General features: G+C 61.3%; 1 protein-coding gene across 1 annotated transcript in view; it reads right to left on the bottom strand.

Moving 5' to 3' along the window:
- Positions 1–9,010, bottom strand: part of SLC6A3 (solute carrier family 6 member 3) — a 32,367-nt gene extending 23,357 nt beyond the window's left edge. Inside the window, exons 1-3 of the mRNA XM_046000738.1 lie at positions 8,725–9,010; positions 7,465–7,596; positions 2,165–2,390 (exon numbers count right to left, since the gene is read on the bottom strand). Coding sequence (XP_045856694.1) covers positions 2,165–2,390; positions 7,465–7,596; positions 8,725–9,010 — 644 coding nt within the window. The remainder of the gene's footprint in view (positions 1–2,164; positions 2,391–7,464; positions 7,597–8,724) is intronic.
- Positions 9,011–15,415: the final 6,405 nt, after the last annotated feature.

Below are 15,415 nucleotides of genomic sequence, written 5' to 3'. Positions count from 1 at the left end.
ACGGAAGTGGAAACACAGCCCGTGGAGCTTTGTGGAGGCAGCTAAAGCTGTCTCTTAGAGGCAAACGTGTAGCTTTCTAATTTATGGAAGAAAGTCGGCAAAGGTGTGCTAAGTGTCTCTAGAACTGGGGGACATTTGGACTGGTTGGAGTTACACGGCCTGTTTTGGGGTTTCCAAGCCCACAGGCCCTGTCCTGACTCAGACCTCACGTCCGTCCAGCAAGTCCCCACACCGTCTCTCAGCCCTGGAGCTACAGCCACGAGCCTTTGGTTTCGGCTCTGAGCCTACCGTGCCTCCTCGTGCATGCCCACCGGGGACTGGAGTCGGGGGTGTGGGCAGGTACTGGGGCTGAGGATGGCGCTTCTGGGGCAGACACCAAAGGCCCCACTTTCTCGGGTAAGATTAAACGAAAGTAGCAGAGACATTGTGCTTCACTCTGCAGTCTTGGTGGAACCTTCCAGACCTCCAAACAGAGACAGGGGGTCCTGGTGGTGTCACATGGTGCCTTTCAACCCTCTCTGCGAGCTTTCCATCTCAGAGTGTGAGAGACGTCCTAGCTGGAAACCTGAGTCCTCATTTTGTTGGTGTAACGACGGACTGATCCCGAGCCAGCCTTGAGCACCTCTGAGTGCCCCTCGGTGCGGGGGGCCCTGAGTACGGGCCCCCAGGTGCTTATCCGCCACTGCGTCTGCCTCTCCACTTTCTGGGGCAGAGGGTCCCCGCAGACCCCTTCCCTCTGATCACAGCCAGGCTGAGTGCAGCCCGGGCACGATCCGGCAAGGAGACGCCGTTACATCTGGTCAACAGCGTGCGGTGCTTTTCACCCAGAAAAGCAAACGGCTTTCTCTTCCTCCAGACCATTCTCACCTGCTCAGCACAGCAAGGTTCCCATCCACACCCTCGAAAGCTTTCCTGCATCTCTGTTTCTCGCAGCTGCTGTCTTTGGGGCAAATCAAGAGGGACAGATGGCAGGCGGCTCCGCTGGCCTCTGAAACCAGCCTGCCCCTCCCGAGCGCCTGTCCCTCACACGCGTGTGCTCTCCTCCTGTCCCCAACCAACAACAGCATCTTCCTAAACACACCAGCACGTCCTGTGGCATGTGACCGTCGCCCTGCCCTGGCCACACTCTTTCTGACCACGACGCAAGGAAACCACCCGTGCTCCCGGCCGCACCTCCAGACCTGGCAAACCTGCCTCCCATGTTCCTGCCCTTGACGCCACTTTCCACCATGGAGATACGGTGCCCACGTGGGGCACAGAATTCCAGAACAAAGCATTCAGATTCCCAGAGTCTGAAACATAGTGTCATTCCAGGTGCTGAGTGTCTGCTGGTCCCGTGAACACCCACCACCCAACACCGAACCCCCTGCCGGCGGCGCATTGCCGGACGCAGGGTCGGCCGGGTTCAGCATCGTTTCAGGAGGGCTGCTCAGCCAGTGTCCGGATCCTGAGGGGAAACGACGCACCCACAGGGGCGTCAACGGCCCTTCTAGCCTCAGTCACCCGGATGGGGACAAGGGGAGGGGGGCCGGAGCCGGTTCCGAGAGGACTCAGAGAAGCACGGACTTGGGGAGAGCCATGCACCCGCAGGTCATGGAGGCCACGTGGCGTGGAGTGCGGGGGCCGGGAGGGCACTGGGAAGGCCCCTGGATGTAGGGGCCTCGGAGGGCCTCGGGCAAGAACTGGTGCTGGGTTTGTAAAGGAAGAGGAACTTGTCAGGAAAATCAACCGTAGGGCCAGTCCGTTTGGCAAGGCTGGAGGGTGTTTTCTGTGCGCAGCGCCCAGGGGGAGGACAGTGAGGCTGAGCCCGGCCCGCGCCGGAGGTGGCCCTGTGGACGCCAGATGGACTTGCCTTCCTGCCGCAGGCAGCCTCTGGCCAGCCCCCTGCTAGGCACCGAGCGGCACACGGTGGGACCGAGCAGCCGTGGCCCGTTCTGCCCTCCCCTGCTGCCGAGGCCTCCCCCTCCGAGGGCGCCGCGGGACCGCAGGAAGCGGGATTTGGGAACGTGCCTCCAAGAGCCCAGAGCACCGCAGTGCGGGCACAGGACAGGGGTCCTCACTGCACCCTCGTGGGGCGGTGGGGAGAGCGCTACGCCGCCCCGTGTCCCTTCCTTCCCGGGGCCGCCGAGCACGGTGAGTGCCGCAGCCTCGGTCCCCCACTTACTCGAAATACTCGGTGGCAGGCGTGGTCCTGAAGGTGTCGTTGGGGCCGGAGCTGGAGCCGCCGGCGCGGGCGTCCGAGCAGTTGGGACTGTTCCACGTGTTGTTGCAGTGCGTCCACGGCAGCTCCGCGGAGAAGGACGAGAAGAAGTAGTGCAGCGCCCAGGCGATGATGACGTTGTAGAAGAAGCCGACGTACAGTGAGATGAGGATGACCGTGAAGCCCACGCCTGCCGCAGGAGAGCAGAGAGCCGTCAGCGGGGGCCCGCCCGCCCTCCTCCAGCCGAGCGGGCTGTGCTCCCGCACCAGAAACCGGGCCATGTCTCCGCACACCCAGAGACAGCTCGTGAGAGCAAGGGTGCCAGACTCCATGCCGTGATCCCAGACGAGGGGCCGCACCCGAACCCCCAAACCTACCGCGGCCATCGGTGTGCACACAGATCATCTAGGGTCACCCTGGTAGAACCAGGTCACCCACAGACATACAGGGTGACTCATGGCCATATGTGGCCGTCCACCACCACTCACAGCCACTCGGCATCAGCCGAGGTCATCCAGGGCCACCAGGCCATGCAAGACCATCAGAACCCTCCATGGCCACCAAGAGTCAGCAAAGGTCACCCCAAACCATTCAGGGTCACTCAGAGACATCCAGAGCCACCTAGGAAGACCCAGATCTCCCAGAGCCATCCGGGGCCACCAATGGTCCTTAGAAATGCAGGTCCCCAATGGCCACCCACAGTACCCAGAGCCATTCAGAGACATTTATGGACACTCATGGCTGCTCATACCCCCTCAAGACTACCCAGGGCAAACAGTCATCAGGGTCATTTCACAGCTACCCAGAGCCACCTGAAGTCACACAGAGCCATCCCTGACCACTCAGGGTCACCCAGAGCCATTTATGACAGTCCAGAGTCAGCTGGGGCCATGCATGACCATCCAGGATTAGCCGGAACCATGCGTGACCACTCAGGGTCACCTAGAGCATGCATGACTGTCCAGCGTCAGCCAGAGGCAGGCAACCGTCCAGGGTCACCCAGAGCCATGCACGACCGGGACCATACATGACTGTCCAGAGTCACCCAAAGCATGCATGACTGTTCAGGGTCACCCAGGGCCATGCATGAACGTCCAGGTTCAGCCAGAGCCATATATGTCCATCCAGGGTCACCCGGGGCCATACATAACCGCCCAGGGTCATCCGGGGCCATCCCTGACCATTCAGTCTCCTAAAGCAAGCCAGGGCCTTTCGTGGCGACCTTTCTAGGGTCACAAAAGCTGGGATTTGGGATCGTCATCATGGGGCTCCTGGCTCCCGGGGAACTAGGGCAGAGTGGCAAGCACTCTTTGGGGCTGTGCCATCCTGCCTGATGGCAGGTGGGTCTGGCCTCCTCCCACCGGCCAGGAGCCCTCTTGCTCCGTGCTGGGTGAGCTGCACTCTGTTCCCCGCTCCGGGGCCCCGTCCGGCTCCATGCGCAGTTCTTTCCATTCGGCTTCCTTCTCGGCTTTGCGGATGCGACTCGACCGGCCTGGAGCTTTGATTCCCTCTTTTAAAGCCTGGTTGGGTGCTCTGCCCGGCCGTGCTCGCTCGAGGCTGAGGCCGCGGCTAGGGGAGGAGCACGCCTTCAGGGGATGTTTCCAGGAAGCGGCTTAGGTGTCTCTCATGGATGTCCCCCTGAGGAGAAGCAATCTTCATGCTCAGGGCATCATTACGGTTCTCCCCCTACCCTGGAAGCAGACAGAGAAGCCTGACATTGACTCGTGTGCATCCATCAGACAGGTCCTGCGTCGGGAATGTGCTAGAAATGAGACAGTTCTGGTACGTAAACCCTCTTGGAAAACGTGTGTCGTCAGCCATGATGATGAAAACAGCAGTTTTCTTTGCAAGGGCCTCTCCGGGGTGGCAGTGGTCAGCTTTGAATAACGTGATGTCGCCATTCCGCTTCCTGAGCTCCTGAGGACAGAGGCTCGGTCGTGATTCACAGCAAACCCACCCAGGCAGCCATGTTCCTGGGAGTCGTGCCATCGGGGAGCCGTGTTCCTGGGAACCACGTCGTCAGGGAGCCGTGTTCCCAGGAGCCGTGTCGTCGGGAAGAGCATCACGGAAGGTTTTCTCGGGCAGCGCCCGACCGTGGATACCTGACTTGAAATCATTTAAAGGTTTGAACTTTGTGTGCAAGACCTCAGCTTGAACATGGGAAACTCAAGGCAGCCGGTGAACCAACAGCAGGGCCGATCGGAGTCCACTGTGTGACCCAAGAGCTAAGCCCCGCGCTGAGTGCACGGCCCTCCCTCTGCACTGGCCAGGTTTCTTGACCTTCACTCCAGGGAGACGAGGTCACCCCCGAGAACACATGGGCCCCCTGGCTGCCCCGCACCGCAGGCTCCCGCACACGAGCCGCTGCCCCCAGGGGCCCACGTGTCAGGGGGAAGAGCATGGCTGCCCAGGACAGGGGCCATGAGTGGGGTGGACAGAGCCTCACGAGCTCCCCTGACGTGTCGTTCATCACAGGCTGGCTCGGGACAGTGACCTGCCCCCCAGAGTAGCGGGCTCAGCCTTCTCCTGCGTTCCCATGTGGCCTGCCCCTGCCGGGCGCCGGTGGAGCCCGGGCCCACGCGTGAGCTCCGGTCGTAGGTCTCATCATCGGTTCCCGCCGGTTCCTGTTTTCCTTAGTTTCTCTTTACGTTAACTTTATAACCTTTAACCTTTACATTAATCCGGGTGTATTTTGTCTTATTTTAAACCACTTTAAATTCTTTTCAGAAAGAGGAGCTCGATATTTCACACTAAAGTACTGTTGAGTACAAAATATCATCCTTTTTTTATATACATAAAACAGGATGGTGGGGCTCCTGGGTGGCTCAGTGGGTTAAAGACTCTGCCTTCAGCTCAGGTCATGATCTCAGGGTCTTGGGATCGAGCCCCGCATCGGGCCGTCTGCTCAGCGGGCAGCTTGCCCCCCCCACCATCCCCGAGCCTGCCTCTCTGTCTACTTGTGATCTCTCTCTCTCTGTCAAAAAAGTAAATAAAATCTTAAACAAACAGGGTGGCGGGGTTTCCATGGCACACGTTAGACAGGGTCTGCATGCGGCACAGAAAGGCGGAGTCCTGGGGAAGCAGGCACTCGGGCCCCAGAGCTGTGGCCACCCTGTCCCTCCCCACCACCTGCCAGAGCCGGGTCACACCAGCAGCGTGGACACCGGCTTCAGGAGCACGTCAGGGACGCCCGCCACGAAAAATGGTCCTCACGGAGCAGCCTGGCCTTCCCGACAAGGGTCACTGCGTGTCACCGTGAGGACCGCAAACTCCTATAGTCGGGCTGGGCGTCCTTAGCCTCTGCTGGGTCTGAACGCGTGCTCGTGCGGGAGGAGAGGGACAGAGACAGGGAGACAGGGAGAGAGAGACAGGGAGAGATAGGGAGAGACACACAGATAGGGAGAGACAGGGGGAGGGATAGGGAGAGACAGGGGGAGAGAGAGAGTCCACCCACAGGGGCCTCGTGGGCTGGGGCACAGCCCTCCCTGGGGACAGCTTTCCACAACTGGACAAAGCTGTCGGGCCGTGTGGAGCGTGGACATGGCTCTGGGGCTCAGGGTCGGTTTCTGAAGGAGCCGCCGCCGGCCGCGGGTGCTCAGGAAGGAGGATTCGCTCTGGGTGGGGGGTGCAGGCTCGGGTCCCTGAGAAGCCTGACGGAACAGACACTCAGAATCCCCCAGAGGCCTGGAAGCCCACCCAAGTGGACGCCACGGCCCGCAGTCCGCATGGCAGCAGGGGTCCGCGTCCCCTGCGTGTCCCCAGGGGGTCACCCGGGGATGGCGCACTTCATCTCAGTCTGGACGGAAATGCCCCCGCGGGGAAGGCGCTGAGCCCCCGCAGGCTTGGGTCGGCCGGGGCGGGGGTCCCCCGCGTGCCGTCCCTCGGCCTGCGACCGGCCACTTCCTGGCGCGTCCCTCCGGCAGGGGTTTGCGGAGGACGAGGCCGGCGTCCGGCACCTCATTTAAGCTTTGACTTCCGCGAGCAGCCCCTGGCGCGGACGGGGTCGGCCAGCCCCGCTCTGGAGATGCGTGTGGCACGAGGCGGGGAGGCCGCGCCTGGCTCCATCTCGGGGCCACACGCGCCGGGAAAGGCGGCCGGGCCGGGGTTTGGCAAGCAGCCGCTTGGAGGAGGCGCGGGGCGCGGGAGGGGCCTCATGGCCGGTCTCGGCGTCTGCTGCGGGGAACCCCCCGGCCCCCAGTCCCGGGCACAGCAGCCGTGAGCCGACGGCCGCCCTCTCTGACCTCGACCCACCGCCCCACCCCGCGCGTCCTGGAGACTGGGAGGGCTTCCGCCCGCTGCAAACACACCGACTTTCCGACCTCGGAGGAACTGCCATGACCGAACTTAGGGAAGTTTCCCCATGAAGCTGGGGGTGTGGACCACGCCATGGCCCCGGGTCTCCCCCACGAGGCCTCCCTGAGCCACGGGCTCCTGCGACGCGGCGTGGCCTGGTGGGCAGGTGCACCCCGGAGGTGGATGTGGGGCTCGAGACGGGTCTGGAGCCCGCATCCCCTGCCCCTGACGAGGGACAGGGCGAGCCCCTCAAGCCCACTAACCCTCAGTGCCCGGATATCCAGAATGGGGACAACGCGGTTGTGTCCTCCCCGGGGCTCCCACAAGGGTCGGGCGAGGTGACCATGGAGTGGCCAGCCACGGGGTGGCCCCTCGGCTCAACACGACGTGTGTTTGCTTCCTGGTGCCGCAACTTCCCGGCGGCAGACTCTGGGCTTGGTGAGTACGCAGAGAGCTGGCCCGCCCCTAGGAAGCCCCGAGAGAGCAGAGGCCCAGGCTGTATGGCAGCCGGACAGACAGCGACATGCACCCGGGAGCGTAGAGGACAGACTGACAGACGGACGGAGGGTTGGTCTCTCTGCCTCATTAACGATGACAACACCACTAGCGACTAGCAGGCCGGCCTCCCCGGACAGCAGGGGCACATGCTCCCGAGGCCTCCGTCAGCTCGGCCTCTTACAGTAGGACCCAAATGGAAATGGGTCTGAGCTCATGCACGTGTATGGGGAGGAGAGGGACAGAGACAGGGAGACAGAGAGAGATGGGGAGAGAGACAGTAAGAGACACAGACACGGAGACAGAGACAGAGAGACGGAGACAGAGAGACAGAGAGACAGAGTCAGGGACATGGACATCGAGGGGCATAGAGACCTATAGCAGAGCAGGACCGAACACCCCGGGGGGCTTGCCCTGGCAGCCGTGAGCCAGCTCAGCCTGCGACACAGGGAGGGCGCGAGCGGGCCGGGCGTTACCTTTCAGGACGGGGCAAATCTTCCAGACGCCGGCAGCGCCCTCCCTGTTGAACTGTCCCAGGGCCAGCTCCATGTAGAAGAGGGGCATTCCGGCAATGACCATGAAGAGCAGGTAGGGGACCAGGAAGGCGCCTGCGGACAGGACAGCTGGCTCAGCCGGGGGCCGGGGGAGGCCACCTGTGATCACCAGAGCAGGTCATCCCACCGCCACACCTTGGGCACGACCGTCTGCTTCTCCGGAAGCTCCCTGCACGGCCGCCCTCCAAAGGCAAGTCCCAGGCTGTGTGCGGCAGCCTCTGACCACCACGCCTGGGCCCCCCCATCGTCAGCGCCCTGACATGTCCCTGCTGAACCCCAGCCACCCCTTGGCCAAGTCATGAGATCAGCCGCGGAACAGGGCAGTCCCCCATCGGCTCCTGGAGCTGCCCACCGCGCCTGGTCCGCACAGCTCGGCCTTGGCTCTCTCGAGCTGTCGGTCCTCCAGGCTCTGAGGTCCAAGTCGGACCCCAGCTCCCCGTCTTCAGCGTCCACCTCGGTCAGGGGCCACAGGGGACAGGGGCGCCGGAGGAGCCAGAGTCTCCCCCCCACCGCGTGCCGCCCCGTCCTCCTGGAGCTGCGCTTGTCCCAAGCACGAATCCAGGGCCCCACGGAGCTGCGTCAGGTGAGGGGCCTTTGCCGCGGCTCCTTTCCTGGGATGGGGAGGGGAAGGCAGGGAGGCCCCGCCGTTCTGCTCAGGCCTCGTGCTGCCCCCTCAGGGCGGGCGTGCTGGAAGGTCCTCCCCGGGGGGCTCCGCCAGAACCTCCTCGCGCAGCCTCAAGGGACTGCCACGGGGCAGCGAGCACCCGCTGAACTGGCTTCAGTTTGTGGGTGACGCCGTCCCTTGTTTCCCTCTTCTGCCTCGAGCCGGGAGCCAGCTCGGTGTGGTTCTCGGGCTGGGCGCGTTCGAGGAGCGGGGTGAGGGCTCGGCTCCAAAGCCGAGGGCCTCCGTGCGCGCTCGGGACACCGACTGAAGTTGGCCCAACATGGAGGGTGTTCCAGAACTTTCTTTCCAGAGCAAAAGCCATCTTTGGAAACGGAAGGCAGAGCCCTGGTGCCTCTGGCTGCCTCCTCCTGGGCTCAGCGTCCCCGCTGCGGAGGGCAGGCCCCGCAGGAGGCTGCCGGACCCTCTGCTCCGACCGTCTGCGCGTCCCCCCGCCCCGAATGCCAGCCCTGCCCGGGCGTGGTCGAGAGCCGCGGCCCCCCCGCCGGCCCGGGACTCACCGCCGCCGTTTTTGTAGCACAGGTAGGGGAAGCGCCAGACGTTGGCCAGGTCCACCGCGAAGCCGATCACAGACAGGAGGAAGTCCACTTTCTTGCTCCAGGTCTCGCGCTCTCGGCTCCCCAGGGGCGTCTGCGTGGGGTTGGCGAGGGTGGAGTTCGTGAGCTGCACCCCATTTTGCTCCTTGACCAGGACGAGTTCCACTGCCTTGGGGCCCATGGCGTTGGGTTCCTTAGCGGGGGCCGCGGCGGAAGACATCGGTGCCGCGGAGCACTTGTTTTCGCTCATGGGCGGACGGGGGCCTCGGACTCCGCTCTCGGGGCCTTAAGCGGGAAAACAAGCACACACAGGACCGCAACGGGTTAGCAGCCCGAACCACGGCGGCAAAAGCAGAGCTCGGGGGCAACGCTCTCCACGTCTTTGGGGCAGAATCCACTCCAAGCAGCTAGACTGACGGAGCCAAGGTTGGGGACAGCAGGGGACCGGCTAGATCTCGTGGGGGCCGGGGCGCGGGTGGGTCCCGGGAACCTCACGGCAGATACCGCCTTGCTCCCTCTTTCCCCGGCCGCCGTCTCTGTGCCAGTTACAGGGCAGAGCGGCAGACGCTCCGGTTCTGCTTCGAGTGATGATGCCGGATGTCGCCTCCCCCCTCCCCACATGGCCAGGGAGTCCTTTCGCAATCTTCACCTGGCACCCGAATGTAAGTCTGTTTGGGCACCCGGGTGCCTCAGCCGGTTCAGTGTCTGCCTTCTGCTCAGGTCATGATCTCGGGCTCCTGGGATTGAGCCCCACATTGAACCTGCTTCTGCCCCTCCCCCCGCCCCACCCCACCCCACCTGCTGTGCTCTCTTCTGATATAAATAAATAAAATCTTAAAAAAAAACTCTTTACAACAGCGCATATGTATTCTTTACACACAGCGGTAAAAGCAGAGAGCAAATCCTTATAACCAAAATCAGCCGCAATGATGCAAGTTTAAAGGCAGCCGTTCCAGGAATGCCCGCAGGGTGCGCTCCCATGGCCCGGGCACAGCAGAGCGCTGGCCGGCTTTAGGGGGCAGACGAGTTCCTGTAGGTAGTGATACCCAGGAATTGCTTCGGGCACCTTCATAAAGCCGCGTCTAACACGGTCCAGCAGCACAGTTCCGCGTGGACACGGCCGAGAGAGCTTCAAATAGCACTTCCGGTGTTCGGACCCATCAGCACCGCCTCAGCTGCAGACACACGCACGTGCGCGTCCACACACACACACACACACGCATGCACCCCCCCCCGCCCCCACACAGCCTGGCCGAAGGAAAGGAATAACGGGCCGGCATCTCTACTGGGGTCATTTTCCTCTGCATCCGAATTTGAATGTCTCACCAGAAAAGTGATTTTACCCACTGCTCTCCGGCGGCCCCTTCGCCTCCAGAGTGGGCTGGAGCTGTGGGCACGGGGAGCCTTTCCCTCAGAGGGGATCCCAGTCACCCCCTGCCAGGGAAGCGGACACTGGGATTGGCGGTGAGCCAACCTAACTCCTGAAACCACAGCCTCCGGGGCCAGGTTTGGGTACAGAAAGCAGGTGGCGTCTCGGAAAGCTTCCTTCTATGCCCAGAAGGAGAAACAGCCTGCGGATGAGCCCGCTCTGCTCCTTCCCTGCAGCCCGCCCGGCGCGCCCACCCAGCGGCTCCCGACCGGTCTTAGCAGTCCGACAAGCACCTGCAGGGTGAAGCGAGAAATTCACCCCACGGGTCCGCCTCACCGGGCGGCCTGGCTCAGCAGGAAGGAGTCCGCCACAGAGGCCACTCGACCCCCGGAACTGGCGCCCTGGGGACCCCAGCGACGACTGCCCCTTCCCGCGCCGCCCAGAGCGCAGGGCGGCCTCGGGACCAGGGGACCTGGCGCTCCGGCCGCAGGACGGGGCCAGGGGTCACCGGGGCGCGATCAGTCAGTCCCTCACCCCTTCCCATGCACACACCCCTCGGCCGGCCACCAGCCTCCCTAAGACCGTGAGTGGCATTGTCGGGGCGCGCTGCCCCTGTCAGCGACTTTCGGAGACGCGGTGCCCCCGACGGTGCCCGCCCCAACCTGGCGCCTCTGGGCCACAGACTCCGGGGTCCGCGGAGGGAGCGGCGCGCCCCGAGGATGCGCGGGCGCGGCTCGCCGTCTGGCTCACCTGCCCGCCCCGGCTTCACCTCTGCGCTGGGGTCCCGCCGCCTGCGGTCGCAAAACCTCGGGCCCGCTCCCTTCCCGCTGCGCTGGGCGGTCGCGGCCTCCGGGCTCTTATGGTGTCTCCCGCCCGCCCCGCCCCTCCCGCCGTCCGGGGCGCCCGCCCGCCCTGGCTCCGCCCTCGCACCGCCCCGGGTGGGCGGAGGACCAGCCCCGGCCGCGCCCCCCGTCCCCGCCCGCGGACCCGACAGCCTGGAGGTGGCCGGCGGCCGACGGCGGATGCCAACTCTTCACCCGCCGGGAGTCCGCCGCATCCCAGGGCCTCCGACGCGTGGGAGCGGGGACACCTCCCGGGCCCAGGAGTCGCAGGACTGAGACGGCGGGGTCGCGGCGGAACCAGCCTCGGCGTCCCTGCTACCCTCGCCCGCACCCCCGGGGCTGCTCGCTCCTCCGAGACGTCTGCCTTGGGGCGCGCGGGAGCGCTCGACACTGGGCCACAGAGATGCCCCGAGGAGCAGCTGGCGACGAGGGGGCAGCGTGGCGCGCGCGCTGGGAACGGCGCTGGGGCGCGCGGTCTGAGCGGGACCCGCCGATCCCCTCCCCCCCAGCCCCGCTGCTGCGCGGACCCTTCTCCCCAGCAGTCCGGCTGCACCGACCCCTCCCCCGTCCGGCGCCCTGGGGTCTTCTCCCAGCCGAGTCTAGCCCGGAGCAGGGGCGGCTGGTGACGAACCTCAACTCAAACCTGGCCCCGCTGGGGAGACCCTGGTCCCTGCTCGACCTCGTGGGCTCCGCACCCCTGTACAGAGCCTCCCGGGCCACCAGGCACCTGATGGTCGCCGGGGTCCTTCTGTGGCCCCGTGCGCAGCCACCACCGCGGTGCCATCACCGAGCTTTGCCCCTAGTACGGAGCTATGATCGGAGCCACAGGGATGGAATGATGCGCGGAGGAAAACGACTTCTCCACAAGCCTGGAAAGCCACCGGGGGTGGACAAGCACTCAGGGAGGAAACAGACTGGAATCTTTGCCAAAATGCCTCCTACAAGATTTCACATTCACGGAGTCCACAGGCCACCAACCAAGGCCCAGGCGGTGTGCAGAACAGTGTCAAGGTGAGTGACCCTGCACGGGCTTTACCCTCCGGGTGGCCCAGTCTCTGGCCATAACCTTCCTCCTGAGTCTCCTTCGGTTTTGCCGCTGTGCGTCTGCTGTGGTGGGCGAGCACACAGGTCCCCCGCTCCCCGGCCCGTCTGGACCCCTCGCTCTGGCTCAGCACGTCACAGAAGCCGTGTCCCTTTGTCCGGGGACCTTGGAGTGCCCTTGCTGCTCAGTGGCCTTTCCCCCACTCACCCCAGCCAGCCTCCTGTCAACCAGGCTGTCGCCTTAGACAGGAACCCTGCCCAGGGAGGGCCCCAGGAAATGCTCCAGGCTGAATTAGAATTCAGCAGAAAGAACCCCTTGACTCAGTGTCTCCATCTGCTTTCACTGCAGTAGTAAAAATACGAAAGAACAGGAGGTTTATAAACGAAGGATGTTGTCACTGTTCTGCAGGTGGGAAATGCAGGATGAAGACACTCAGTGCATTGACAATCCCGTGAGGCCCCCTTCCTGGTTTGCCGGGTCTTGTCTGTGTCCTCACCGGCTGCAAGTGGGAGAGACTTGTCTGGGTCTGCAATCCCATTCCGGAGGGCTCTACCCTCGGGACCTAACCACCGCCCAAAGGCCCCACGTCCAGGACCCCCGCACGGATGATAGGATGTCACGTGTGAACGTGGGGGGAGATGCAGTTCAGTCCCGAGAGCTGAGGGAGTGACAGGGATTTGATGATGACGTACACCTTGAATCTGTGACAGCAATGGCCGTCATTCAGGGGCTGTGTCTTCCCACACCGGCTCAGTAATTCGGGTGGTAAGAAAATGGGATAATCTATTCCACAACGCCGAGGAAATAAGGGGCCACCAAAGAAAGATTTTCTTTTAAATAAGGGAACCGGGTGAGAACTGATGAGGTCTGGTCTGTATATTAGAAACACTTCCACACATGTATTTCTCTCAGTCCTGGAGGCTGGAAGTCGGAGATCTGGGTGCCGTCTGGGTCTACGTGAGCCTCTCCGGGCTTGTCTTCGCATGGTGGGGGGTGGTTCTGGGCAGAGGGAGATGACTGCGGGGTGGGGAGGTAGAGAAAGCCGACTTGCTGGTCTCTTTTTAAGGGCACTGATCCTTTCACGGGCCACCCACACGAGCTCCTCTAAAACGAATCCCCTCCCCAAAGCCCACCTTCTAATACGCGTGGGAGGGGTGAAGGCTTCCACACAGGAACGTGGAGGGCACATCCGGTGTACGTGATGCTTGCCGCCTGTCATGTTTGTGTCATTTCAGCTGAGCTGTAGTGTTCTAGGCTTTCATTTCCTTTCTTAGAATTTTTTTGGTGTTCCTTGAGTTAATTATTGCCTATTTTTTTATTGTTCAATTTTCCACATTACTTTCATTAATTCAACACCAAACTCTCCAACAATTATACCAATCTCCTTCAGATTTGTTCAAACCTGGGAGGCAGTGCTGACTAGAATCTTCGGCCTCTGCTCCCTTATGGACACTGGTCCTCCAGTCTCGCCACCCAGCCTTTGTCCTGGCATTTCCCATGACCGTGACTCCGGGAACCCTTAAACGCTTTCCTGCATTGAACCCTGGTTTCTAGGATCCCATGTGTGCTGCGTTTTGGCCTCACCACCCCTGCTTCTCAGATCTCCTCTGCACCACAAAGGAGAAACTAGGAAGTCTCTCTCCTAGGATCCCTGCCCCATAGAGTACTAGGTTAGAATTTACCAGTTAGAGACACTCCTACCTGATCAGATGGTTGGAAGAGAAGTGGAAGCCATTATTCCACTGTTCCCAGAGGCATGTCGTTGGCTCTGATGGGAGATGTGGAATCCTTGGCAGCCCCCTGGAGAGCTTTTCAGTAACTTCAGTCTCTGATCTCTTTTTTTTTTTTTATTTGTTTATTTACAGCATAACAGTGTTCATTGTTTTGGCATCACACCCAGTGTTCCATGCAGTACGTGCCCTCCCTATTACCCACCACCTGGTTCCTCAACCTCCCCCCCTCCCCGCCCGCCGCCCCTTCATAACCCTCTGGTTGTTTTTCAGAGTCCATAGTCTCTCTTAAGCTAAATAACTCAACTCACATCCTGGTCTAGGCGGCTACTGGTGCAGTGAATGCCCCCACCCCCACCCCCGCCCCGGTGATTACTGGGAAAGACCATAAGACCAGTTTCCCTTCCCATGGCGGGGAGAGCAGCACCGCCCCCCCAACCCCGTCTTATCTCGGTGCTCTGTCAACTCTCCAGCTCACTGTCATGCCCAGTCTGACACCCGCACCACAGCGTTGGTCTGCGACACCATGACGTCATGCCGAATCTACCTGGTGAGACACATGCGTGCTGAGATTGGGGGAACGCATGTTTGAATGTAAACACACGTGTGGATCATATTCCGAAGCCCGCCATCTTGGTGAAGTCTCTGTGGGTCATGAGATTCGGGACTGGTCAGGATCCACAGTGAAACATAGCTTGCTGCCTCTGGCTGTCCTGCTCGTTGTTTTTTTTTTTTTTTTTTTTTGGAGGGCTGTCCTGCTCTTAAGGAAGCATCACCATACCTGAGAAATTCTTTTGGTTTGGGGGCTTCTAACTGTAAGTGCTTCTATGACCCATTTACTGAGTTATCCATAATGTGTTCAGTTTTTCCCCAGAGCAAGAAAGGTTCTGGAACAGTCTGGATTATTCTCAAACTTAAGCATGCATGTAAATCACCTATATAAACCTTATTGTGTATGAAACACAGACGTCACCATGTCTCTGCTGGTGACCCATAGTGCGGAGTCTTAGAGTTTTGGAGAACAGTCTAATATTCTTCTGAGAACACTTATTCTCCTTTTGAATAAGTATGCCCCTGAGCCGTAGTAGAAAGTCACGGGACTCCAAGTTACACAGAACCAGAGCATCCCATCATAAACTAACCCACAAACCCAAGAAGTTTGGTATTGACAGCAACTTGCCATCATGAGATGGAAGCAATCTCTACAAAATCAGGCTCGAGCAGGGGCTGAAGACACACCAGGCTGCATGAACAAGTGTCCACTCTTGTTGCACAATTACCACCCCTTAAACCTCACCTCCAGTGTCATGGTGGCCCGAGGAAGCATATGGATCCCATATGTCGTACCCTCTCTGCTGAGCCCACCAGTATGTAGCGGGCGGCAGGATCACAGGGGCACCCGGAAGGGGTGAGCAGGGAGATGTTCTCAGTGGGTCGGGAACCAAGCAGTGCATCAGGCTGTTATTTTGCTGACAGCGAGAGAGAGAGAGCGAGAGAGAGAGAGAGAGAGAGAGAAAGAGAGAGAGAGGTCTCAACTGGTTCGCAGGCATTGGCTAATGGTGTGGCTTGTATAGTAACAGACTTCAAAGAAAATTAAGAAATTGGTGACAGAATCTTAATTGGCAGACTGCATAATTATGGAGAAAATCAAGGAATCCTCAAAACAACTACT

This window comes from Meles meles, chromosome 3 (assembly GCF_922984935.1).
Source record: "Meles meles chromosome 3, mMelMel3.1 paternal haplotype, whole genome shotgun sequence".
Classification (NCBI taxonomy): Eukaryota; Metazoa; Chordata; class Mammalia; order Carnivora; family Mustelidae; genus Meles; species Meles meles.
The sequence above is the reverse complement of the archived record's forward strand: the minus strand, read 5'-3'. Positions and strand labels throughout refer to the sequence as shown.